At 47.5% G+C, this 15,997-nt stretch overlaps 1 protein-coding gene across 6 annotated transcripts in view; it reads right to left on the minus strand.

The window, feature by feature from the left end:
- The window catches only part of MISP (mitotic spindle positioning), a 41,773-nt gene extending 35,857 nt beyond the window's left edge, over window positions 1-5,916 (minus strand). For 2 of the 6 annotated variants that reach the window (XM_030218223.1, XM_030218229.1), the window contains exon 1: window positions 4,528-4,697. In XM_030218223.1, the coding sequence (XP_030074083.1) occupies window positions 4,528-4,655 (128 nt within the window). In that variant the 5' untranslated portion in view covers window positions 4,656-4,697. Of the gene's footprint in view, window positions 1-4,522; window positions 4,698-5,053 lie in introns of those variants that run through there. The other 4 variants (XM_030218224.1, XM_030218228.1, XM_030218226.1 and 1 more) reach the window with 4 other exon arrangements.
- Window positions 5,917-15,997: the final 10,081 nt, after the last annotated feature.

Raw genomic sequence — 15,997 nt, forward strand, 5'->3', positions numbered from 1 at the left:
AATCTGCTTCATCTTTCAGTAAGAAATTATTCCATTCCTCAGTGGTTCTTCCAACTTCTAGAGTGAACTTTGGCAATGAGCATGGTAACTGAGGTTTCTAACCTTCACAGGAGACAGAGAGAGAGAACTCTTCTTACCTAGGCAGATACAGAAAGGGGCTTCTGACCTGTTCAGTGGTGGCTTGTTACGTACAAAGTGAATGCTTTATAGATCGTTGTAGCATGGCAACTGCAAGATTTTCCCCACCTAAGACATTACTTTGGTTGGTTCTGGAAGAAGTATTAAAGTGTCAGTACCTACCATCTGCCCTAGCAGAGGTGATAGAAAACTACCCAGAAACACTAGGGTCCACTGTGTCTAAGACTGGCCCTGAGGACATCTCCATGATGAAAGGAGTCAGGAAAGTTGGATAGTTCTTATTTTTTTAAATCAGCTTGGAGATTGGGAAAGAGAAGGAGCAATCCACCAGAATACCTGGGAAGACAGGAAAGACTAACGCCCAGTCCCTATATGCCCAAGTCCTATTTTTGTTTGTACAATCGACACACCCTAAAAGCTTCAATAAGGTCCTACAGGGTTATAATATACAGCCACGGACCTCAGTATGAACAGGCAGGAACCACCAACAGACAAACGGCACACTTACCCTATCATATAGGAGGCAAAAGAAAACAGTGATGAAGAGCTTAAGTGGATTATAGAATAGAAATGGTCTTGGACTGTTTGGAATTTACACCTCATGTGATGGCAAAGAGGCTTCAAACATGTAACTAACCTATACAGTAAATCACCTCCAAGGACTCTGGTCTGAATTTGTGGTATGAGACAGAGAGCCAAAGTCTATTAAATTAAAAAAAAAAAAAGTCTCTAAATAGAACAAAACCTTTCCTGACCAGGCATGAAACAAAGTGGTCGATATTCAGCTGGCGGCACTCAGCGTTTTGCTGACTGCTGCTGGCATTAAATCCAGAAATTCAATGCTGGGCCTTGTCCAGGCCCTGGCATTGATTTTCTGGGTTTCTGGATCTGGCAAAACCATAGCAGGTTAAGTGCAATATTCAGCACTTAACCAACTATGGCAAACTGCATAAAGATAGGACCAACTTTTATGCCATTACCTTGGCCAGTGATGTGCTGAATATCGACACATAACCGGCCAAGTGCTGACTTGACCCCCGGAATGCCCCCAAAATAGCAGGTTTCGGGTTGGGTGCTAACTGGACATTTTCAGCAGCACTAGCTGCTGGATTAGGAACTGGTTGACGGACAGACGCCAGAGGGTTGTGGTTAATGGAATTTGCTCGGATGAGGTAAAGGTGAGTAGTGGAGTGCCTCAAGGATTGCTGCTGGGCCAATTCTGTTCAATATATTTGTTTGACATTGCCGAAGGTTAGAAGGTAAAGTTTGCCTTTTTGCAGATGATACCAAGATTTGTAACAGAGAGGACACCCCGGAGAAAGTGGAAAACATGAAAAAGGATCTGCAGAAGCTAGAAGAATGGTCTAAGGGTTGGCAATTAAAATTCAATGCGAAGAAATGCAAAATGATGCACTGAGGCCCTCATGATCAAAAGCCCCGCGCTGTTCCAAACAGCGCCCTAAAAATAGCGCCGGGACAGCGCAGGGTTTTCTACATCGATGATCAAAGATAATGCATGCAAATCTAAGCAGTGCTATTATCTTTATCATGTTTGAGTGCGGGAGAATTGCGCCTGAGCATGCGCTCTGCACAATCCTCCCACACTTGTTTGACAGGTCTGGGCTGTCAAAAGCCCAAACCTGTCAAACAGCCTGCCGAGGCTAGAACAACAAGGGCTGGAGCTCCGGTGTGTCTCCAGCCCCCCCCCCCCCAGAAAATGTTGTGGCCAAACCCTCTCCCACCCTCCCACCCTCCCACCCAGCGATGGGGGGGGGGGGGCTGGAGGTCCGATGGACCTCCGGTCCCCCCGACAATCCCACCCCCCCCATGTTCAGGGAAGGCTGGAGATCCGGTGGGTCTCCAGCCCCCCCAAACCCCCAGAATTGAGAAGTGGCCGCCTCCAGCCAAAGGCTCTCCCACCCTCCCACCCAGCGATGGGGGGGGGGGGGGCTGGAGGTCCGGTGGGTCTCCAGCCCCCCAAACCCCCAGAAACCGTTGAGTGGTTGCCTCTGGCCAAAGGTTCTCCCACCCTCCATCCATCGACTGGGGGGTTGGGGGCTGGAGGTCCGGTGGACCTCCAGCCCACCCCACCTCCCCCCCCCCCCAGCGTTCTACTTCGAATACCTTGTGGTCCGTGGTGACAACACCCCCTCCAGGCCCCCCTCCAGGCCCCCCTACCTTTCGTTGGAGGAGGGACGCAGCATGCCTGCCTCCCTCCTCTTCCAGTCCACGCCGATGCAAAATGGCGACGCCCAGCACCGCCCATTGCATCCTGGGATGCGATGGGCGGGGCTACAGACCATGTAGCCCAGCGCATCCCAGGATGCAATGGGCGGTGCTGGGTGTCGCCATTTTGCATCGGTATGGACTGGAAGAGGAGGGAGGCAGGCATGCTGCGTCCCTCCTCCAACAAAAGGTAGGGGGCCTGAAGGGGGGCCAAGAGGGGGTGTTGTCACCATGGACCACCAGGTATTTGAAGTAGAACGCTGGGGGGGGGGGAGTTGGGGTGAGCTGGAGGTCTCACCATTCCTCCCCAATGATCCGCAAAATCTAACGCCAGCTCGGAGCTGGCGTTGATTTTGCTGCGGCCAGCGACCCAATCTTTGGCGCGCTGGATGCTGATCATTGGGGATGAATGCGTTAAGCCCTGTTTAGCATGCATTTGCATGCTACTTGCGCTAAGAGCCCTCGAGTGCGTTGTTTCAGGCGCTTGAGGGCTCTGATCATGGGTCGGCAGCAAACTCTGGCACTAGTATGGCGTTAACAGCCTCTAGCGCCGGAGTTTGCTTTTGATCATGAGGGCCTTAGGGAGTAGAAATCCACGGGAGACGTATGTGTTAGGCGGTGAGAGTCTGATATGTACAGACGGGGAGAGGGATCTTGGGGTGATAGTATCTGAGGATCTGAAGGCAACAAAACAGTGTGCAAAGGCGGTGGCCGTAGCTAGAAGGTTGCTAGGCTGTATAGAGAGAGGTGTGACCAGCAGAAGAAAGGAGGTGTTGATGCCCCTGTATAAGTCGTTGGTGAGGCCCCAACTGGAGTATTGTGTTCAGTTTTGGAGGACGTATCTTGCTAAGGATGTAAAAAGAATTGAAGCGGTGCAAAGAAAAGCTACGAGAATGGTATGGGATTTGCGTTACAAGACGTATGAGGAGACTTGCTGACCTGAACATGTATAACCTGGAGGAAAGGAGAAACAGGGGTGATATGATACAGACGTTCAAATATTTGAAAGGTATTAATCCTCAAACGAACCTTTTCCGGAGATGGGAAGGCGGTAGACCTAGAGGACATGAAATGAGATTGAAGGGGGGCAGACTCAGGAAAAATGTCAGGAAGTATTTTTTCACGGAGAGAGTGGTGGATGCTTGGAATGCCCTCCCGCAGGAGGTGGTAGAGATGAAAATGGTAACGGAATTCAAACATGTGTGGGATAAACATAAAGGAATCCTGTTCGGAAGGGATCCTCAGGAGCTTAGCGGAGATTGGATGGCAGAGGCGGGGCTGGTGGTTTGGAGGCGGGGTTAGTGCTGGGCAGACTTATACGGTCTGTGCCCTGAAAATGGCAGATACAAGTCAAGGTAAGGTATACACATAAAGTAGCACATATGCGTTTATCTTGTGGACAGACTGGATGGACTGTACAGGTCTTTCTCTGCTGTCATCTACTATGTTACTATGTAAATGCTGCTGAATGTGACTGGTTGGCTCTGAACAAGCGATTTCACCAGCTGGTCTGTGTCCTGCAAATGACAAAACGGATTCAGATAGGCTGGAGTGGGCTTTGACAGCAGTTCCAGTAGTTGGAACATGGCAGAGCCGGGCAGACTTCTACAGTCTATGTCCCAGAAACAGCAAAGAAAGACCACGATCAAGTATATAATACCACGTTCATTGTTGATTTAATCTTGAATTGATAATGAATGGGACTGTTGGGCAGACTGGATGGACCACTGAGGTCTTTATCTGCTGTCACTTACCATGTTAATAAATGCATAAATTTATCGCACACATAAACACACCTCAGAAGGCAACCAAGAGTTAGCGTTTGGGGTATAAAACACGATATCTGCACACTTTTAAAACTAGTCCAGTAAATAATTAGATCACCTCACATTTATGAATCTATATGTACATATCTTGACTGCAACTCAAGCATTATAGTCCTATAGAAGTAAAATAAAAATAAAATTGGAAAGCTGACATTTTGGGGTGTATTAGAAGAAGTGCCCCACCCCAACAGTGCCTGAGGATTACAGGCACATACAATGGTAATGTGCTTCTACAGATGGGAGCAGGTCAAAGTACTTCAGAGATACGCAGTCAGCTCTGGCATGGAATAATAATACACAAACATATGTAACGAAACCCAGAATCCACTCACAGTACCAATAATCCAAAGAAAGAGCAGGCCGATGGTTCTGAACCTCCTCCTCAGGATCCATTCTCTCTACAGTGGTTCTGTGGCCAGCACAAAAGAGCTGAGCTGGGTCTCTGTGGTTTTCTGCATAGTACATGTTTTCACTCTGGCCTGCAGAGCTCTAGAGGTGAGGGGAGGGGGATGACATGCGCTGGGTGATGTGATGAGCCAGACAGCAGGCTGTGCACCACTGATAAGCCCTTTGGAGCATGCACTACAACAGGAATTCCAGGAATCCGCCCTTGGTAGTGAGGGTTACCCTGGAGTTCAGTGCTCTCCCCCACCTCTGCCTCCTCCACAAAAGCAGAGTAAAAGCCTGTCAAAGTCTGCCAATTGAGTCACACTGATCTGAGAGAATGCTTTCGGAGAAGAGAAATGGTTGGATCAAATGTTAAAAAAAAAAAAGACATCCTTTTCCCACTCAGGGAAATGGGCATCCCAATGATTCCCACATTGGCTGTAGTGCATTATATGAGACACTCTCCCAACACTTACCGTGTCCTGGTATTGACACTGGCACCTCTGTGGCTGGCCTCTGGTAGCACCACGCCGGAGGATTTTCCTTGCTGCTTGCAGGTGCGATTTCTGCATGAAATGTCTTTCAAAGTTCAAACCCCCAGAGCACACACCCTGCTATAAGGAAAAGGAATATGCCACACCCTGAGCTAGAAAGGGCAGAGTTTAAACTAAGACTCACGTTGCCATCTGATTCTGCCACAATGGTACCTGATAGAGGCGGGCTTAAAATGTTGCTTCAGTTAGTGGGTGCAGGACGAGGAGAAAACGGTGATCACTGTGCGCCCAGGCCAGGCCACTGCTTCATCTGATAAATTGCTAAGTCCTTCCCTCAATCATGAGTTGGGCACGGTGCATACACGAAAGGATGTATTGGCAAATAGAAAAGAATCAATCACTTGAGAACTTTGGACTTTAAATTGGGCAGTGCCAGCCCGAGGTCCTGCCTGAGAGCTGTAAGGAAGGAAACTGCTAGGATTCTTTGTAGGCAAAAGGTAAAAAACGGATACAATATCCCTCCCTAATACCTTTACTCAGGGGATCCAGCCGAAGCAGAGGCTTCAGGAGTCTTGCAAACTGCCAACTCTGTGAAGTGAGAGAATGATAGAAACTCATCCATAGTTTTCCCACCTGCTGCCCTTTGCTTTTCTCAAAGTCGCTGTCCCTTCTCCAAGCAAGGCAGGATAAAACCCTTTCGTGGGCCTTAGATAAACAAGGATTTTGTTTCCAACCGTAATTAAAATATATTTTTAAGATTCCATAAAAAACAGGAGTCCTGGGTGGTGCTATAATGAAAAACTGGCAGAGGAGGAGGAGGTGGTAGCAGGGAAGAAGTACCGCTCAGGGAGGGTCTCCTCCTATCGACTGGATGTCATTGCATACAGGGTGGGAAGACCAGGGCAGACCTCCTGGGCAGCAGCAGTGATTCTTGGTTTCCCCCTCCCCCACTGTATCAGCAGCTGACGTAACAGGCCAAAAATTTCTCTTGGCACATCTGAGAGTTCCCCATTCAAAAAATTCAAAAAATTTTGAACCCTAGCCAGATAACTAGTTTGTCTATGCCTTAATAATCCCACTCTGACCACACACCTAGAGAATAACAGAGACCCCCCCCCCCCTCCGGCAGTGCCCATGTGGGTGCAAGAACACCACTAGGGAGGTAAGGGACAGACATGGGCCTCATGTAAAGATATATCCTGTCTTAGCATGCCCTGCTGCTCTACATATACTATAAAAAGAAGTCAATCCCAAATTCTGAAAATTTCAGTAATGTAGACAGAGCCGGTGATAAAATGTGATAAAATGAGAAATTAATATAGAAATACATTTTGTGAGTTCACAGCTTGTTGGCGGCCTGACTTCAGTTGTGCTCGGCTGCAGATGCAGCCTATACAGAGCTCTCCATGAACTCTCACAAAATTATTTCTATATTCAGTTCTCATTTTATCACATTTGTGATTACTTGTGGAGTTCTCTGTCTACATTACCACAATTTTCAGCATTTGGGATTGACTTTTTTTTTTATAGTTGATCAGTTTTGTCTCTCCATTGGGATTTTTTCTAGTTGGTGTTGCTCTACATACAGTAACATATTGAATTCCAGCAGATAAAGACCATATCCAAAATTGTTCCCAGCATCCTACCCAACTCCCATATCTTTAACTACTTTGCAAACAAATTTAAATAATATGGATCTTCAGATATAACAACACAGATACTACAGAATCAGCTTATTGTACACTGCTGAGTATGAATTGTCATTGATCCAAAATTATTTTTCAAGAATTTTTTGTTTGAATAATATTGCAGTAAAAATAAAGCTACTTAGCTTCAAAAACAGTCAGTCTGAGCCTCTGCTGACATGGCCAGGTTTCATTTTTCTTCTTCAGGAAAGAGGTTCAGTTTATTTCTTCTCACTCCATACTAAACATCAAAGAAGATGGCCAGACAAAGACCAACATCGTCCATCCTGTCTGCTTCATCTTTTATGCCTTTGACAAGATACAGCCTCCAAAACTGAAAATACAGTACCCAGTGGCGTACCGAGGTGGGGTGGTCCGCCCCGGGTGCACGCCACTGGGGAGGGGTGCCGCGCACTTGTCTGCTCCGCTTGTTCCCTGCTCCCTCTGCCCCGGAACAGGTTACTTCCTGTTCCAGGGCAGAGGGAGCATGGAACGAGCGGCGGCACCCCCCCCCCCCAGCAGGTAAAAATGCACCCGGGGGGGGGGTCACGCTGAACCTGGGGGGAGCACATCGGCGATCCGCCCCAGGTGTCAGCCACCCTAGGAATGCCACTGACAGTACCTGCTACTGGTTATTTATTTGTTACATTTGTACCCCATATTTTCCCACCTCTTTGTAGGTTCAATATGGCTTAAATAGTGCCAGATAACAGTTGCAGACTCTGGTGTATACAAATACAAGGTGAAGTTGTGATAGGGTAAGGTTCATGTGGTAGGTCCACATAGAGGAATCGTTTGACGGGAGAGTTCGGTGATGGTCATTACAAATTTAGTGTTGTTGTGTTGCAGAGATCAGGCATTTATGTTGGATCTGTAGGGTATGTCTTTTTAAACAGGTGGGTCTTGAGATTTTGCTCACACCTTTTTCAGTAGTAGCTCAAAGATGAGTTACATTCAGGTACACTGGATATTTCTCTGTCTAATTTTGGGTGGGCCTGAGCCCAAGGTGGGTGGGCATGCAATTTGCCCTGCCGTGCCCCCCCTCCGGTTTGCTCTTGCTCCTCTCTCCACCCCTCCCTGCCCACAAACCCCAAATATTAAATACTTGATCTGGCGGGGATCCCAAAACCTTGCCAGCTGAAGATTTCCTCCTCCTCCTCGAACAGCCAGCACACTTCCAAACGGCAGCCAGCAGCACTTGCCTCACACTGATGCTGCTGTCCAGGCTGTGCATGCTCAGTTCTTTTGCATGTGTGAAAACTGAGCATGTGCAGAAGGGCCGGTCTGTCCCAGGAGGGCTCACAATCTAAGTTTGTACCTGAGACAATGGAGGGTTAAGTGACTTGCCCAAGACCACAAGGAGCAGCAGTGGGATTTGAACTGGCCACCTCTGGATTTCAAGGCAGGTGCTCTAACCACTAGGCCACTCCTCCACTTCATTGGCTTTCACTGCAGGCAGGCACCATTTGGGCTTTCGCCCTGCCTTGAAATCCTCAGCCACTATCACCCTGAGGTCCTTTTCCTCTCACCTCCTATCCTTCTCTTCCTTTATTTCACAGACAGGTTTCCAAGCTTCCCCTCTTCCAGCTGAGGCTGTGTTGAAGGAACAGAGAGGAAAGAGCAAGGTGGAAGTGCCTCACCAGTAACCTCCAAACTGGAACAACCTGTGATAGTCCTAGAAGCCTAGTCATAGGCTCCAGTCAGTCACACATATTTAGAAAGAAAAATATCTCTCAACTCTGGTTTGGCCAAGGCTCTAGGAAATAATTATTTATATCAAACTATTCTCAAGCATCGAGAAGAGAGTTAATTACAGCCAGTCTAACAGCATTATTTTATCAAATGGGGTTATTCAAGGAAACATTACTTTCATTTTCTGTAAACAGAAATAAACTCAAACAGCTTTTTGGGATCAAAAAATACATAATTATTAAGATTTAGAGAAACCAAACATCTACAGGAAAATTTCAAAACAAAAGAACCTCCAAGGGAGAAAACCCTAGATTTCAAAGCCAGAAACTCTCATCTTCTTTTCTGAGTTTCTCTAGCTAAGTCATGAAAAATTTGAACTTTTGAGGCCAAAATGTTGCATTCATATGATGAAAATATAGCAAAACAAATACTGTTTCTGTCAGGTTCCAGGACAAAAGTCACAAATAATGTGGTACATTGAGTAACAACCTCCAAAGAACTCTCCAAGAATTCAGTGAGATTCAATTCAGCTGAGATCTTTTGGCAGAACTTATTGAGATTCTTGTGAAATATCGGGCTTTAACTATAGCTGGGATGACTTCAGCTGGAAGTCCCAAATTTTCCTGAAAATATTTTTTCAGCATTTCCAGTGCTGGAAAATTTAGCAATCTTAAGTTATTCTGCCTACTTTGATTATCTAAATACTTCCGAGCTAAAGTATTTCTATCTTTCACAGTCACCATTGAAAAGTTCTGAAATTCCTTGATTTCTTCTTCCAAAGCACCCACCTTAGAAGACTAATGGCCTAAATCCACAGAGTCTTAAAGTTTTCCTTCAACAATGAAATTTCACCTCTAAAAGAGGTAGAAAAAGATTGAAAAGAAGTAGTCAAGCCTTGTATAGCGTCCCATAAGGACTCCATAGTCACCACAAATGGTATTTTTACCTCTCCGAGGCTCAAGGAAGTAGCTCCCAGAATAGGGGACGACTCCACTCCCTTTCCCTCTCCCTTTCATTCACCCACAGAAATGGAACCAAACGGGGAAGATGCAGCAACTGGTCCCCCTCTTGCCACCGCTGGGGAGAGATCCACTTTGGGAGCTCCCTGAGGTGGCATTCCTGCCGTTGCTAAACCGCTTCCGCGTCACGGAGGAGCTGTGTTAAAGGACTTAACGAAACTCCATCTATGCTGCAGTCCAATGATCTTCCAGCAGACCCAACTGAAGCAAGTGCTCCCTCCTTTTGCGGTAAGAGTCCGTATATCTTTCCAGGGTTGCCTGTTTCGAGGGAAGGCTGACCACGGGGTTACCCCCCTTTGGTTTCGCCTTTTGCTTCCACATAAAACACAGGGAAGAACACCAAAACAACAAGGCAAATCCAGTGAGACGCGGACCTCACTCACACACATCTGCTTCAAACTCCATCTTGGCCCCCTCGACCCTTCAAACCTGTTTACAACATATTGAATTATAGGTAGCTAATAATTGGTTTGTTCTGAATCCATATAAGTCAGTTGCCATTTGGTTTTCTAATTATTCTACTTGTCCAAATGTATCTCCTCTCCTGTCAGGGTCACCTATAATGCTAGTTGACTTCTTTAAATATATAAGTATCCTTATTGAGTATCGGCTCTGTTTCCAATCCCACATTTCTGCAGTTGTAAAAACCTGTTTTCTAGCACATCATCAAATCCATTCATTCAGATCTCTTCTGGATGTTTCAGATTTACAAATATATTGGTTTCTGTAATTCTATTTATGCTGGTCTTTCAAAGTTCTCTATTAAATGTCTTAAGTTCATTCAAAATACTGAAACCACATTTTTTTGTCATTTAAAAAAATATGATTGGTTTTCCTCTCATCTTTTTCAACTTCACTGGTTGCCCATGAGGCAGGGGCGTAGCCAGATGGCTAATTTTGGGTAGGCCTGAGCCCAAGGTGAGTGGGCATGCAATTTGCCCTGCCCCCCCTCCGGTTTGCTCTTGCTCCTCTCTCCACCCCTCCCTGCCCACAAACCCCAAATATTAAATACTTGAGCTGGCGGGGATCCCAAAACCTTGCCAGCTGAAGATTTCCTCCTCCTCCTCGAGCAGCCAGCACACTTCCAAACGGCAGCCAGCAGCTCTTGCCTCACACTGATGCTGCTGTCCAGGCTGTGCATGCTCAGTTCTTTTGCATGTGTGAAAACTGAGCATGTGCAGAAGGGCCGGTCTCAGCGCCAGCTCAAAGCAAGTGCTGCTGGCTGACATTTGGAAGAGCGCTGGCTGCCTAAGGAGGGAAAATTTTCAGCTGGCAAGGTGAAAATTTTCAGCCACAGCAAGAATGTCACAATTTTGGGTGGGCCTGAGTCCAAAGTGGGTGGGCCCTGGCCCACCCAGGCCCACCTGTGGCTATGCCACTGCCATGAGGTATCATTATCAATTTAAGATGCTCACGTTAGTACACAGAGATATTTTCTTAGGTCTTCTCCTTATCTTGCTACAGCTATAATTCCTTACAAACTGATGCACCATCTACGTTCCTGAAATTAATCTCTTCTTACTCTCCCACTGTTTTCTTGTGCTTGGCTTGATTCTACAGCCAGGTACACGTGCCTTTTTCTACTTGGCCCCTGCCCTTTGGAATTACCTCCCACGTTCCTTGTGTGCAGAACCCAAATAAAACCTGTTTAGGAGGGCTTTAAAAACATAGCTGGCCGAGTTAGCTTTTAATCCTAACTCATAAGCTGCAAGGCTGACCTAGCGTGCATCTTTTGGTAACTGGTTGGGGGCCCTCGTTGTTTTGTGGTTCTCCAGCATCCTTTTGCTCTCATCTTCTCTGATCCTCATTTCCCTTGATCCTTCCTTCACAGTGGTCCCATGTTTGTTGTCGTATATGATCGTGTGGTACCTTCTCTATGCTATTCTGTCCTTTCTCCAGGGCATATGTTTTCTAAAGGTGGTATATCAAATTTTAAATAAACTGTAAACCACACTGGAGAGAGGAGCGACAGTGACTGCTAGGTTCAAGGGCTTTAGAAAGGACAGGACCCCTACACTGGAGGAAGGAAGAGACAGTTACTGCCAGGCAGGGGAGGGGGCTTTAGAAGAGACAGGAAACCCCCATACTGGAGGGAGCAGCAGACAGTGCCTGCCAGGCCGGGAGAGAGGGGGCTTTAGAAGTGACAGGACTTCTACACTGGAGGGAGGAGTAGATACTGACTACCAGACTGGGGGTGGGGGCTTTAGAAAAGACAGAAACCCCCACACTGGAGGAAGGAGCAGACAGTGACTACCAGGCTGGGGGGGGGGGGGGGAAGGGGGCTTTAAAAGAGACAGGACCCCTACACTAGAGGGAGGAGCAGACACTGACTGCCAGGCCAGGAGGGAGGGGTTTTAGAAGAGAAAGGACCCATACACTGGAAGGAGGAGCAGACAGTGACTGCCAGCTTGGGGGGCATTTAGAAGAGGCACAAACCCCCACACTGGAGAGAGGAGCAGACTGTGACTGCCAGGCCAGGGGGAGGGGGCTTTAGAAGGAACCAGACCTCAACACTGGAACAGGGCCGCCGAGAGACTGGGCCGGGCCCGGGACAAGGCCGCCCCCTGGGCTCCGCCCCCACTGCCACCCCCCAGGGTGTCGCAGCACCTCAGTCCCACCCGCCTCCACCACCGGGCCGGGCCCCTTCCACCTGAACCCCCGCCAGCAGAAGTGCTGTCTTCTGACTCCGGCGTGCGCAGCCCACACAGACGCGCTCCTCTCAGCTGATCTTCGCTGTACTCTGCAGGGCTTCTGTGCGTCTGACATCCTGCACTGGAACAGTGGCGTAGCCACAGGTGGGCCGGGGCCCATCCACTTAGGGCTCAGGCCCACCCAACAGCTGCACATATTTAGTGCTAGCTAGTTGGAATCCCAAGCTTCGCCAGCTGAAGACCTCCCACTGATGGTGCTGAAAACACTGCTTTCCACTTCAGCAGTCTAAGCTTCCTAAGCTGCTGATACTGGCCTCATCGCATTGTGGGGGGGGGGGGGGGGGGGGGAAGGACAACACTTGGTGCCCACCCACTTCTTGACTAGGCCCACCCAAAATCTGCTGTCTGGCTACGCCCCTGCACTGGAAGGAGGAGCAGTCAGTAATTGCCAGGCTGGGGGGAAGGGGGCTTTAGAAGAGGCAGAAACACCCACACTGGAGGGAGCAGCAGACAGTGGCAATTACTGCTGACAGAAACGCAGCACAGGAATGTTGCTGATGAATGGAAGAGCTTTATCACTACAAACAAGAAATGTTATTGTAAGAAATCCTAGAACTGAAGCCTCAGGAAAACACATAATGAGAAGCCTGACTCCCTCTTCACATTCTTTCCCTGCAGGTAAAGGTTACAAAATGTTCCAGATCTTCATCTCCGCCAAGGACCCTCGTTTAAGCTCTCAAGAATTTCTGGCCAGTGCTGCTACGACCCTGGAGGCCATGCCAAGTCCTACATGATCCTTAGAGCCCTAGAAAAGGGGCCTTCGTCCAGTCCATTCCAGAGCAGTCAGGATCTTACACATGTAGTACTCAGGGTAAGATTCCTTCTCTGCAGGACAAACAGATCTCATGTAATTCACGTAACATAGTAAATGATGTCAGATAAAGACCTGTATGGTCCATCCAGTCTGCCCAACAAGATACTTTATATGGATACCCGAGTCTGATTTGTCCTTGCCTTTCTGAAGGTACAGACCGTAGAAGTCTGCACTGTTCTTGTACTAAGTTCTGAAGCTAACGTCGAAGCCCCTTAAAATTTACACTCCAGCCCATCCCTATCTATTCAGTCACGATCAGGGCGTAGACCATAGAAGTCTGCCCAGCTCCCATTTTGTTTCCCAATTACCAGCGTCGTCACCAAATCTCCGCTAAGATTCCACGGAACCGTTCCTTCTAAACAGGATTCCTTTGTGTTTATCCCACGCACGTTTGAATTCCATTACTGTTTTCATCTCCACCAACTCCCGCGGGAGGGCATTCCACATATCCACCACCCTCTCCATGAAAAATACTTCCTGACATTAGTCCTGAGTCTGTATGTACTTCTGAAAGCCCTTACTCAAAGCAAGTCCGTCTTTGGTATGAGCCCAGGACTAGACAGTAACTGCTGCAGCACTATTTTCATATAGCACTATACGGTGTTTATAGTACATACAGTCCTTGTTCCACAGAGCTTACAGTTTAGCTAACAGATAGGCCATGTAATAAAATGATTTGAATAGCTTTATGCTCCAGTGTGGGCCTCTGTGTTAAAACGAGTTTGGGAATGAGCCAGGGGCGTAGCCAGACAACAGATTTTGGGTGGGCCTAGGTAAGAAGTGGGTGAGCACCAAGGTTTCCTCCTCCCCCCAACCACCAAAAAAATATCTCAGCTGGTGGGAAAATGCTTCTTTCCACCTTGGCAGTCTGCAGCAGGCATGCCCTGAAAACTGAGAATGCACAGGTGCCGGTATCATGGAGAGTAGCGTTTTCGTTACCATCAGGGGGAAGTCTTCAGCTGGTGGAGCTTGGGATCCCCACCAGATACCACTAAACGTGTGCTACTGTTGGGTGGGCCTGAACCCTAAATGGATGGGCCCTGGCCCACCCAAGCCCACCCGTGGCTACACCACTGGAATGAGCTAACTCTATGCAAAGAATCTGGTTATCTAACGCTGGGGTTTTCATCAGGGTCTGTTGAGGAGGAGTAAAAGGTTAGCTCGTTCTTGGGCCAGCATACAGTATCTGCAACTTTTTTCCTGGCTTCCCTGAAGCGAATGGATCAAAAAATAAAAACGACTGGGAAGATGTGCTGGAACAGTAAAGTGCTGGACACACTGCAAAAATTGTATTGGCACTCGGGAGTTGCATGTGCATACATCCACACGTACTGGAATGCTAATCTGTGCATAAATATTGGTATTGCAAAAAGCTGTGTTATGTATCCTCCCTCCCCCGCCCCCCAGACCACAAGTTCAATAAATACATGAGCTGGTGGGGATCCCCAAGTCCTGTCAGCTGAAGAGGCCTGCTCCAGCGGTCCAGAATGCTCCTGTTCTCACTGGAGCAGGCAGCACTCTCTATGGGCCGCTGCCAAGCCAGCCCTCCTTCCTTTTCTAGACATGCACAAAAACGGAGTATGCATGGATGTATGGAGGGGGCATAAGCCAGTGCAGTAGCAGCCCATAGAAAGTGCCACCAGGAGTGTTCTGGGCCACTGGAGCAGGACCTCTTCAGCTGCTGGGGCTTGGGGATCCCCGCCAGCCTTAACAAGGGTGCCACAATTTTGGGTGGGCCTGGGGCCCACCTGTGGCTATACCACTGGTGCAGATACAATTTTTCATGTGCAAAATACAGCTGCTGCTAGTGCAGACCTGGGACAGCATCCTGGATGCTGTTAGCCCCCAGTTTATTAGCCTACTACTGCATTGGGTGCAAATTACATTGGAGAACAAATTTCAGGAAAATATTTGGTTCATCAACAATTTGAGCTCATCTATAACCCTGAATCAGAATATAAGCTTGCAAATTTTAATAGTATTTCTATCTCATGTGCTTATATTAATACACAATCTATTGCTCCTAAGTAACAGATAGAAAAGGATTGGGTTAAGCTTAATCAGTCAGACTTTCTCTTTCTTACAGAAACATGGTTACAGTCAGAACAGGATCCATGGATACAAGAATTTATGCCCCTTAGGGTACAAAATGGAAGTATTATGTAGAGAAAAAGGCGGGCAGGTGGAATTGCAATAGTATTGAAACAATCTTTTGAGATTGATATCTTGGAACAGTCAGTATTGTCAGGTTTAGCAATTATGGCAGTACAAATTAGAGATCCTAATTTTGGCAAGCACTCTGACTTGTTTAATTTTTTACTCTCCCCCAGGAAATTGGATAAAGGTCAAAGATGAGTTTTATGATTTTCTATCATGTCATTGTTTTAGTTCTTATTATGTATTATTATTAGGAGATGTGAATCTGCATTTAGAAAACAAAGATTTGTCAGCTGTCGAGGAATTTAACACCTTTTTACAGACTGAGGGGTTCCTTTTACTAAGCAGCGTAAGCCCAATGTGGGCTTACCGCTCGCTTTACAGGAAATACCACTGGGCTACCGTAGCAGCCCGGTGGAACTTCCCACCTCTAGCACACCATCATTTCCAGTGCTACAAAATGTATTTATTTTTGTAGCACCGCAGTGTACTCAGGGGTAATCACTGCCCGGTTACCGCCAGGTTAACACAGGAGCCCTTACTGCCACCTCAATGGGTGGCGGTAAGGGCTCCCCCTGAAATGACCGTGCGGCAAGTGCTACATGGCCATTTCCAGTAGGAAAGCAAGGCTTCCCTTTTACCAGCTACAGTAAAAGGGTGCCTCAGTGCGCGTGAAAAACACACACCGATGCCAGCACAGGCCCCATTTTGCCGCAGCTTGGTAAAAGGCGCCCTCAGTTTTCAATATTGTGATCCCCAATCTACACATAAGCATGGACATCAGTTGGATGTGGTTGTGTTTTTAAATGCTTCAGATAGGGAGGGATTCTTGTATTTGCCCTTCTGAT

This window comes from Microcaecilia unicolor, chromosome 11, assembly GCF_901765095.1.
Source record: "Microcaecilia unicolor chromosome 11, aMicUni1.1, whole genome shotgun sequence".
In the NCBI taxonomy this organism is placed as follows: Eukaryota; Metazoa; Chordata; class Amphibia; order Gymnophiona; family Siphonopidae; genus Microcaecilia; species Microcaecilia unicolor.